Below are 11,944 nucleotides of genomic sequence, written 5' to 3'. Positions count from 1 at the left end.
AAAGAAGAGTAATGCAGAGTAGTAGTGGTAGCTGTGTTCATTCTAATGTGTGGATTTTCTGTTAATGTGAAGCACCTCATAAACTTTATTTTTGTTTTTTTGGAAAAATATAAAAAAAATATAAATAAAGGATTATATATATATATGTATGTGTATATATATATATATATATATATATATATATATATATATATATATATATATATATAAATAATACTTATTATCATTATTTTATCAATTATTTATAAAATGTTTTAAAGTTTACAAACTGATTCACATAACCACAGAAATGCATTTTCATGAAAACACATTTGCAATTAAAAATGAGTGTACACAGTCAAAAAGTTGACAAATTAAAATATTTTTAAAAATGAGTCTATGAACGCAAGCGGCTTAAAGGGGAGGAGCCTGTCTGCGCGGGTTGAGGAGCGCTGTGACAGCGGAGTCGTGAGGGTGGCGGCGCAGAGCGCGTCTCCAGTTCGTGTGCAACTTATAAACTCGAGGAAAACTGCCCCGGTGATGGGTGAAAAGTGACTCCGATCGACATCGTTGTTTTCCTCCTTCCCCTAAAGTCATGCGCCTGTTGCTCTGTCTGCTATCCGCGCTGGTTTCACGCGGGGACGGCAAGGCGGCTGGAGGCTGGTTCACTCCGACCGGACAGTCGCTGCATATCAATGACGGGGACTTCGCCACCCGGGATCACACGAGGCGAGAGCCCCTTCAGCACCCGCAACGAGCGCTCCACGCATCGCCAGGTTCGTGTGGCCTTCACTGTATCACGGGGGGCGTCGGAAACTGTAGCGAAACTAGTTCTCATTGGAGACGTACACAATTTGCTTGATATCTTTGATGCGAGCTGAAAGTAAATCACAATGTAGCTGAAGAATAAAGGATTCATGTTGGCAATTTGACTTTTCTTTCATTAAATATTATTTCCACTCTATTAACCATCACACTTACAGGTCTTTCTCTAACAGAAAGACGACCATGTACTCATTTAGTCGGCCCAGATCAGTCTGTATCAGCATTTGCTCTCAAATCTACTGATCAGTTCATGAGTAATAGCCTGTGTGATGATGGAGCTGGCGGCTGTAACGGTCTCTCCCATCTGTGCCTGTTTTTCTTTTTCTTTTTTTACTGCATCCACACCAATGAATCAGTTAATGTGAGCTTTATTCATACAGTATAACGATAGTAACGTTCTAAAAGGAGATTGCCATAATATTCATTAAAGTAAAAAAATAAAATAAAAGATGTCAGCATTACTTCTCAATTAATACAAAGTGCTTTAAACATGTGTCTTGATGCTCGGCTAAGAGGGCCTTTAAAATCACCCACTCTGCATTATCATGTCATTCAAATCAAGTGAGCACCCTCCTTCTTTTGTTTCATGTGGCTATAAATCTAAAGTGTGTTGTCTCTCTCTCTCTCTCTCTCTCTCTCTCACACACACACACACACACACACACACACACACACACACACACACACACACACACACACATATGCGTGTGCTTGTCATGGCAATGTTCTTGTTCACAGCCGAGCAGCGGAGAGGAGCTGAAAGAGGGATTTGTGACCCTTTTCATGAACTGATTCATGACTAATTCATGCCGCTGTGGGAGTACATTACCATCCGTCATCACATGATCCTCGGGTCTGTGTTGCCGGCCCAAGCATGCCGTTGTCACATGCACCCCCTCCTGCCGACATGCGTTGTGTCCTGGCGAGCCTTCTCCTCTTAGCCTCCCTCCTGTACAGAGTTCTCTCCCAGGAGAAGGGCTGCCCACTCTCCACTTCTATTTTTAAGTAAGAGGAGAACGTGTATGTATACAAATGTACACACCAAAAGAAACCTCTTGTGAGATTTATTGTCGTCCCTTCGTGATGGGTAAAGCAAGAGATTTAAAGATGTAATTCACCCCAGGGGAGGATTGTAGTTCTATGTAGTTAATAGCGCTGGTGGTTGTTCAGACATTAAGTCTGTGTACCCCCCTCCTCCCCCCCCTCCCTCACCCAGCTTCCCCCTAAGCATCTCTTCACTTCAATTCACGTTGGTTCAGTTTGATATTGCTGACTCGCGCCTGAGGGCGATCTGGCCCACATATGAAAGGGTGCACTTGTGTGTTTTCCTCCATCGGTGGAATGTGTGGCCTAATTCCAACACACGCACACAATCAGGCACGTTTGTGGGGAGGGTTGGATGGGGGGTGAGCAGAGATAAGTCCCTGTGGGACCATCTGTTTGCCTGAGGGTCTCACAGAACTGACCAGTCAACATGTTTATGCCTCTTGCTTGATGCGACACGGTGGTTTTCTGTAATTACAGCTTGCCATTCTCGTTTTTTTTGCCATATTCACAATTTAGTCTTTGATCGTCTTCCTCGCGCTAAGAATGAAAATGTCTTTTCAAACCATTTCTTGGTCAACTTTTTGAAACACTTCACGTCGGTAAATGCATTATTCTTATTCTTATTTTATAGGACTGTCATGTGCTCTGTAATAACAGTATTTGGGCAATATCACACACACACACACACAACGCAGGATCTATTTCTCATCGGCCTCAGCGGGCTCAGACGGCCCATTTCAATCCACTTCATAAACCTCTTTGTGGCGTGGTTCAGTGTGCCAAATGGGTAGATTATAGTAATCTGGCACGAAACACCTCCACTTCAGATCTAGTGACCCCCTTCTGTCATGTTTGGCGACGAGCGCAGAGCACACATAAAGCCGAGGCTGCCTCTCCCAAAACAAGCATCCTCTTGTCCATCTGCACTGGTGTATGTATCCCAGCGGGTCGACCCGAACACTGCCAAATGTAGGGTTTCACATTGAGAGGACAGGCACTCTGTATGGAAGCCCATATCTGACACTGTGATGAAGAAAAAACTAAATTATGACTTCATGACTTAATGACACATCTGTGGAATTGAGCTTTCAATATGCACCGAAGCGAAGTGTACAGAAGTGATTATATTGTCATTATTTTGAGAACGTACTCATTATTTTGTGATACTAACTCATAACCTTGTGATATTCAAGTCAAAATATTTAGATTTTTTCTGATACCAAATTATTATTTTGAGATGCTATAGGCTATATTTTCATAATGTTTTAGATACTAAGTCATCATTTTTAGACGCTAACTCAATATAATAATTTTATAATGTAAAAAAACGATGTAATAATCAATAATAATATATCTTCCATACTCCTGGCAGCTGTGCACAACAGGGGAAGTTTGCCCCCAAGGCTTTCTGCCAGAAACAGTAGATTTGAACCCAAAAGATGATATTCCTCTAAACGTATCCAAAAAGGTTTGTTGCTGAAACCAAAGGAGAGTTCTGGCAGAAAGGAAGCTGCTGGCATGTATCTGCTCCTTATCAAAGGGAATTGTTTGAGGCAATGAGATGAAGCAATGTAGCTATCTGGTGTTGGCACCTGCTGACATATTGTGAAAGCTGGTAACATAAGGCATGGCCTTGTGAGTTTTCAGTACAGCTCTGGCAAATCATTTAGGATCAGGATTATGAGCCATAAGACCAGCATCAGGGCCCAATTGCCACCGTTGGAGAACGATTTTCTTTTGACATTATGACCCAGTGAGATTGCTGCAATAGCGATGTTGCAGCATTTAGCTACGAATAAAAAGTGCAGGAAGGAAATTTGCATGGCCTCCGAGCATGAAATAACTCTGATACTGTACTTGTGGAGGGTTGATGATTTATGGCTCCCAACACTCTCTGGCTCTTTCTGGCCCAGAATGCATAGGAACAGTCACTTCAGTGGAGAAAATGTATTGCAGGGCAAAATGTGAAGGAAGATACTTTGGGAGCTGGCCAGTCCTTTAGCAGACTGTTGCAGTGCGCTTGGTAGAGAAGTTTCTTTGAAGCACTGTTCGTGGATTCATCACTAGTTGTTGGGGATCACATTTGACAACTGGTTCGTGCAATTCTATATTTGTTGTTGTTATTTTTTGGTCCTACGTGTGTTGTTAAACCCACTGCTATGCCACCTTCACAGCTGAAGGACTGCAGGTGTTCGGACCAACCCAGTCACCAGAAGGCCTGTTTCTGCAAACCATACATAGAATGTGGACGTTTCTGAACCAAAATTACATTTCATATCGGCCTCGGAGTGGTTATCATGTGGTTAGCGTTGTCAAACAATAGGTTAGTTTTCGGAAACAAAACTACTTGGTTAGAAAAAAGATCATGGTTTGTGTTAAAAATAATAATGTAACAATGTAAAGTAACACCATAACTAGTATAAATAAATAACAACCTCCCCTTTGCGGACTTGCTTACGTGACAATTGTATAACGACGCTACATACACACGTGGGTGAAAGTCGCAATTGCACTAATTGTTTGTATTTTTGTCCACTTGAGGGCAGCAGAATACACAAGTGATGCTCGCTGCTGGAGTCTGAGCTGAGCGACTCTCTGGTGAACCCGCATGATTTTATCTGATTTTGCACAGGATCCGATGTGGTGGCTCTGGTGGCAAGCATTAAGAATAACTGCATAGAAATAACCAGTCAGTATTTAATTGAACCAGTCAAAAGTTCCCTAATGCTGCGTTCACACCAAAAGAGTTGCAAATGTTCCGCGCGAGTAGATTCCATGCAAAGTCACGCGAATGGATGAGAATAAAGTGAATTTTCACCGGGCGAAACACAAGAGCGTTTTGATTGTCCACAACAAGTGTAAAGCAGAAATAGTATTTCTTACTTCCATGAAAATTACTTTGCGGAAATGATAACTGTTTCCACGGAGTAAAGCCACAGAGATAAGCCACGCCCCCTCTCCGGCCCGAATGACACAAATGAAGCAAATAAACCACAAATAGTTGGGCAAGTGAACGCACCATAACAGTAACTTTAAGTTTTAAAAAATCTACTCGATTGGGTTCAGGAAAAGATGGTTTGGGTTGAATTAACTACAGAAAGGTTGTTCTTTAGGTACTGGAACCAATAAGTCAATGTTAACTTTGGGTTTCAAACTTGACACAAACAGAGGTATACCTACAAAAAGTGTATAAAAACAGCCTGCATGCATTAAATCTTGGTGGGATATTTGTCTTTCCACGACCACCATTTATTCATGTGGGCAACTGATGTATAACAGAGCGTTCCTTTATTGTTATGCAACACAACACTGTACGTCTGTGAAATAAAGTCTTGTTGTCTTGTTGACTCACTATTGGGTGTCAGTGTGAAAGTGGCTAATTGGGTTTGTGGATAAGGTAACACATTATTATTAGGCCCTAAATGGGATTCTCTGGGAGCTACCTGAAAATATGTAACGATTACAACCCCAGGTTATTGGAAATATGCTCTGTATTTAGCTGTCTGCATGCTGATATTAGCATAATGTGTTGTCTTGAATGCACACTTTGCTGAACTAATTGGCCAATTTGACCATTTGTATTTGTGTCCAACTCTGTAAAATCTGCTGGGATTAATTGATTGATATCCTCCAGGGATTCTGCAAATGACTTTCCCCATTGTGTTGTCAATAAGGTTGCTACTAGGTTAATTGGAAACGCGGGCAACTCCATTCTGTTAAATAGGGTTGTACGGCATGAAAGGAGTCGTCAAATAAACAGGAACGCCTTACAATTACTTTTAATGCAGTCCAGTCTGCAACAAGTTCTGCCTTCGTGGAGTTTATAATAATACATGTTGCTGATATTTGTCAGACTGTAATTTGTGGTGTTTTAGTGGTTTGCATTATATTGTACGGTATTCTTATTATTTTGACCATCCCTTGTAGATAATGTGTGAATCTGAATTTGCATGAATTGTTTAATTCTGCTAACAGCAGTACTATTGCCATCTTTGTCTTAACCCAATCTTTATTTCCCCCCAGATTCTGCTTTTGACCTAAAGGTCCAGGTCAACAACGCGCTGAGTCGTCATTACCTGAGCCAGGCGATGGTGGAGGTCTACGTCAACTACACCAGGACCAACGCAGCTCTTACTGGGGAGGACGGCGCTGTTTTACTCAATGTGCCTTTCCAAACTGGGATGCCAATCACGATTGTGGCCGGAAAGGACGGTTACATGTGCACACTGCTGCCTTGTAAAACCAACAGAATGCCAAGTAAGATATTAAAAATGTGGCTGTGCTCAGTGTGGAAATTGTTTAGCTGAATCACCAGAGGTAATGAGCTTCATGCAGTTTTCCTTTACTCAACATTCACTCTCATGATTATGGGCATGCCAGTGAGCTCGTTTAGACAGTTTTTAGTTTGACTGGAAGTTGTTCGCTGGCTTCACTTCATTAGGAAAGGTTCTCTCTCCTCTTGGCAGTTCAGACATGTGCTGTCCCGTGGCTCTCCTCTAACTAATGATTTTAGCCTCTGACAAATCCTTATATAATGACAAACAATCGGTTGTTATTTGTGTATTTCTTTGATACACAAAGTCACACCATGTGGATCTATATTCATGATCTCCACTGAAGGATAAATAGCAGGCTTTTGTTCTTATATCAGGTTAAAACAGTGTTATGTAAAAGATACAATCATAGAAAACAAGAGCTTCAAACACTTTAGTGATTTTCTAAACGTGTTGTTATTGCAGGGCCAAATTTTGCTTCGCCCCACCCAATTAGGTGCAGCACCCAGGCAAAATTATTTGGGAACATTTTATAATCCACATCTGGAGACTAGCGTCAGTGGTTCTCGTCTGCCATCTTCAGTGGGGATCGTGTCTGTTTATTCACCTCCATTATTTAAAAAACTCAATAGTCTGAAAAATGTCCCATTGGACGTCATTATATTTTTCTTACTGTGGCGTAGCTGATTGTTTTACCCAAATATTCTCATTATAACCCGAACAAGTTTAACAACTAATGCCTTAACCTAACTAATCCAACCAACAAAGGCAATAAGTAGGTTTTAACACGGGCCCCGGGTGGGGCTAAGCATGCAAAGGTCCTTAATTTGGGATGGACAAAAAGTATTTGAGGGATCATAGGGCTTAGTTTGGGATGGACAAAGAGTATATGAAGGACCATAGGGCTGAGAGAACATAGGGCTTAGTTTGAGATGGACAAAGAGTATATGAAGGACCATAGGGCTTAGTTTGGGATGGACAAAGAGTATATGAAGGACCATAGGGCTGAGAGAACATAGGGCTTAGTTTGAGATGGACAAAGAGTATATGAAGGCCCATATGGCTGAGAGAACATAGGGCTTAGTTTGAGATGGACAAAACATATTTGAGGGATCATAGATCTGCTAATTTGGTTTGGACAAAATGTGAATTAGGGAACATGGGACTGAGAGAACATAGGGCCTAATTTGGGATGGACAAGTTCATGAGGGATCATTGGGTGAAGGGAACACAGACCTAATTTGGGATGGTAACAAAGTATATAAGGGAACATAGGCCTGAGGGAACAGAGGCTTGCCCCCTTACAGGGATATGCATTTCAAATGTGAAGAGCTGACTCTTGAAACTTGAGCTATTGCTTTTGTAGTAACAGTTGACATAAGCCTTTGACAGAAAAGTGAACTCTGTGCAAAGGTTGATCAAACACAATGTCACACTGCCATCTAGTGGGAAAACCTGCACATTGTTGAAGGAAGTATTCTTTACTCATTTTGCATCTCGCCCCTTCCTCTTTTATCATTACTGTAGTATTTTCATCTGTGACCATGTCACTACTTGGTCTGAATCAGGGGAACATCTGGCTCTTCGATGATTCTGTCCTGATCACTGGCAAAACATCTGGTACTGTATATATTGTTAAATCCACTCTTTTATTTATTGTTTTCTTTCTTACTCATGTTCTCTGTCTCACACTTTGACTGCCAGTACAATCGTTGATTAAATAAAAACATTATAGCATATTTCTGGCTGGTATTCATCATCTTTTCCTTCCTTTTGCAGACGCTGCATCGCGGCCTATTGTCCAGTTTCCCAAGAGCCTGCTGAATCTGACAGACAGCAGTAACACCACTTCTGTTAAAGCCTTCCTGACAATCCCCAAGCTGCCGTCAAAGGAGGACAGCTTTCTTCACACGTTGGGCATCATGAGCAGTGGATCAGGTCTGCAGTGACAGTATTCAGAAAACAATGAATCGGCCATAATACGAGAGACAATGTCAATTACATACTGATTTTAACCGGGACTGTCTCATCTTTCTACGGAAAAAAACAAATTAAAAAATGTCCATCTTTACCGCCTCTGTTTTTCCAGGATACGTCAGCGTGGAGTTGAGTCCCGTGGCGGCCGTCAGTGTGCAGCTTTTCTCAGGAGACACGGAGCTACATGTGAGTGGGCCCATCCAGATCCGCCTCAGCATTCCAGACGGCTGTGGACTTCAGACTTCCAATGTGGTTCCAGCATGGTTCCTTAACCGGACCACTGGTGGGTAGAAGTCACAGTCACACACACTCAAATCTTGATTTTGATTTTACAAGAGTCGGGGAAAGTGAGGATGATTTCAGGGCCTCTACAGGTATGTATTGTATAACAAAGATCTGCATGGCATTGGTAAAACAGAACAAGTGGTCAGTAAAGATTTTTAGACCAAGATATATTCATTCTCTGACCTTGTAATCTTGTAATATTTTAATCTAATTTAATTAATCTAAGAGTAATAGATTATGTGTAAAATGTAGATACAAGCACATCTGTTTCCGTAAATATGGAGAGAGTGCAGACGGGTCACTGTGGGTCTTCAAAAAGAGTCAAACGATGCAAACGTGGTTCACTCTCATATGGGAAATAATAATAAATGAGGCTGTTTCATCGCATTCCCTTCTCAATAACACTGTCTTCGGAAGAGAATAAGCCCATACACTGTTTATGGATTTACAGGACTGTGGCAGTTGTGGAAGAATTTAAGACAATGCTGTAACAGTGTTGTTGTTTTTGTTTTGCTGTCTGTTGGTTTTGCGTAGGTGGATGGATGAGGAAGGGGCTTGGGACGGTGGTGTCAGTAGAAGGGAAACTCGTGTGGACATTCACAGCGCCTCACCTTGGTTACTGGATTGCAGCACCTTTGTCATCCACCAGAGGCAATTTCTCACCCTAAATATGTTCATTTAATACACTGCTTTATATTTTCTGACACTACCAACCTGGGCATGTTCCATGGTCACAGGCCTATGTTGTGGTAATAAATAAAAGGTGTCAGATGGAAATTAATGAACGACAAGCATCAACGTTTTGAGGGATGTTGTAAACATTTTTTCTAACAATAAGAAAGCAAAAATAAATTCAATATCTATTGGCATAAAGACATTTTATTTTGAATTTTTTTCATTAAGAAAAGAATTGGACTGGATCTGACCTAGGTCAGTGGGGGGGTGGGGGGGGGGGGGGGGAGCTATATATATATTTATAATTAATTAATGGCCGTTATGTTATAGTTTTTGGATACAAAATGCACCTTGTTTATTTGCATCTGTGTTATATATCTAAATCTCTTCTGACCATCTATATTTTTAGGTTTCTTCGGAATTGCCATCCCCATTGACTTCCTCTCACACCACTCGTCTCTGCTGATGGTTGTCCTTGGAGGAATGCTTGTTATTGTCTCCTGTCTCCTGGTTGGGTTATTGTTTGATCGCAGGTAACAGAGGCGTTCATCTTACACTTGTCCATACAGTATTTACTATGAGTTGTGGTGATGTTTTATTGAGCATGGCATCAGTTTCAGTGGTGGTATTCCTTTAAAAGCACTTTGATATCAGTAAAATACATTATTCTCCCAAGTGCTTCCAAAGTCTTTACTTTTACCGTGTTCTCATGTCGTGTTTGCAGCACAAGTTTCACTGATTGAGGCAACACTTTCTGTCTGCAGACGTTCGCTCAGTGAAATTAAAACAAAGATCCTACCGGCGATGAGAAAAGACCAAACCACCTCAACATGTGACGGGGAAGTCTTCGCCGTGTCTTCAGCGGACTCCTCTCATCTCCGGACTGGACTGAACTGTTCATTCGCGGAACGGGGGGACAATCGGCACAACAACACTATTATTTCTATGCACAACGGCGATGTGATAGCCAACCCCAATGCTGTGGCTATCAGGGTGGAGTGCAACAACCCGGAGCCAAACACCGACCTGAGTGATCTGATGTGTTTGCACCAAACCGCCGCTCCGATCAGAGCGCCGGCCTCTCTGACGGAGAATTTGTTTTTCTACAACCAGCCTGTTGACATTTTTCACGCCCCAGCATTCTTCCACTTGGAGGGGCAGCCGGAGCAGCCCCAGTGGAGCAAGTCGGCCACTCTTCCCCGCGCAGGCTCCGCAGCTGAGGCCCCGAGTCGAGACGGCTTCGCGCCGGCTCTGCCGGAAAGTCCCCCCGCCGCCCAGAACCAGGCGGCGGAAAACGAGGACCAGCTTGGGGTCCTAGAGGGCTCTCGGGCAGCAACTTCAACCGGCACATCCAGGGGTCACTTCAGCCTCACGGAGTCGGCCTCGGTCCCAGGGACATTGAATAAAATCAGTGGCGGCGGACGACACTCCCTGCGTGCCTTCGCAGACCTTTCTAAAATCCCCTCAACTCAGCCTCCTCGAGCCTGGTTTGTGTCACTGGAGGGCAAACCCGCAGCTGAGATCCACTACGCCGTGTCAGAGCAGCAGAGGCGCCGGAGGCCAGTCGAGAGTCGAGAAACCAGCTTAGACTCGGGAGTGGATATGAGCGAACTGAACCAGGCGCCCAGAAGGAGGGCCGTGGCGCTGGAGCGCAATGCCACTTTTGTCAAAAGCATTAAGCATGCACCTCCACAGTAAAAGCCCATAACACCTCCACAGTAAAAGCCCTTTACACCTCCATGCCTACAGCCCTCTGAGTACCTGTAACACAAGATGTATTTACTGTATCTTCCTTTTGCTTCATCTTTTACATCGACGTGAAGGCTTCAATCCAAGTTGAGGCCCATTTCTAGCATCTGATTCCACGCAGTCTGCATTTTCCTAACAGCCTGTCCTGCCTCAAACAGACGGTTTTAACGAGAAACATTTTAACATTTTTTGCAAATTGTCTGCAAAGTTAAGTTGCATAGTTGCAGTTGCCCGATATGTCGGCCTCCAACGTGTCATAGACGGCAACATGATTGAGATTATTGAGGTTAAAACGCTTTCATAACGACCACTCTTCCATTTTTATTCCAGCCCAGATTAACGGACAGACTACAAGCTAACTGAACATGACTGAATGTTTGTTATTCTAACTATATGCCACCTGATTTGTCTTTGTACATATTTGTTTGTGCATGTTTTCATGTATATATTGTCATGAAGTGAATCATTTCATAATATTTTAATAATACAAATAATAAATGACCAATGACCTTGGTGATGAGCCTTTTTACTTCAGTACAGTTCACATGTAATTCATATGAAGGAGAGTTGAAGGTTGAATTGATTACAAAAAGCTAGATTATTGTAATAATTATGATATGATCATTCAGACGCATACAAAAAAAAGAAGACATTCCCATTTATTTTCTACATAATTATTGTAGGGACATGCAGCAGAGCACCATTAACATATCCATATCTAACGATATACAGACTAAAATAACATTTTATATCAGACAATGTGACTGAGGCCTTTTCTTTCGTACTTTTTTGTGTGACCGCCTGCACAAACCCTTTGATGAACACGTGTGTTGGTGGGGGCGAAATCCTTTCTTAGATGCTCAGTTTAAAGTATTATTTGCAGGATTCTGTCGCCATAGTTTGACGCAGAATTCAAAAGCTTGTTGAGTAAAAGCTCTTGAAAGGTTGGATGATCATTTCAGCTCAAATGGTCATTTCATTATACGGTTTACTGGAAATAAACTGTGTTCAATGCATTTATTTGCAAATTTCATTAACATGGCAAACCCCAAAAATACAAAAACAACCTTCCCAATTGGGACTTCCAGTTGTGTGTTTACAAATGTCTTCCAATGACAGAGATGAGGCCTTCA

General features: G+C 42.2%; 1 protein-coding gene across 1 annotated transcript; it reads left to right on the top strand.

Moving 5' to 3' along the window:
- The first annotated feature begins 458 nt into the window (after positions 1-458).
- LOC117750460 (protein FAM171B-like) lies at positions 459-11,202 on the top strand. Its single transcript, XM_034561694.1, has 8 exons — positions 459-755; positions 5,875-6,108; positions 7,653-7,745; positions 7,905-8,063; positions 8,215-8,385; positions 8,922-9,038; positions 9,472-9,595; positions 9,827-11,202. The coding sequence occupies exons 1-8, from the start codon at positions 575-577 to the stop codon at positions 10,758-10,760; spliced, it is 2,013 nt and encodes a 670-aa protein (XP_034417585.1). The 5' UTR covers positions 459-574; the 3' UTR covers positions 10,761-11,202.
- Positions 11,203-11,944: the final 742 nt, after the last annotated feature.

The sequence above is a fragment of the Cyclopterus lumpus genome, chromosome 21 (genome assembly GCF_009769545.1).
Source record: "Cyclopterus lumpus isolate fCycLum1 chromosome 21, fCycLum1.pri, whole genome shotgun sequence".
NCBI lineage: Eukaryota > Metazoa > Chordata > Actinopteri > Perciformes > Cyclopteridae > Cyclopterus > Cyclopterus lumpus.
Note: the sequence above shows the minus strand (reverse complement) of the source record. Positions and strands in the feature narration are given on the sequence as shown.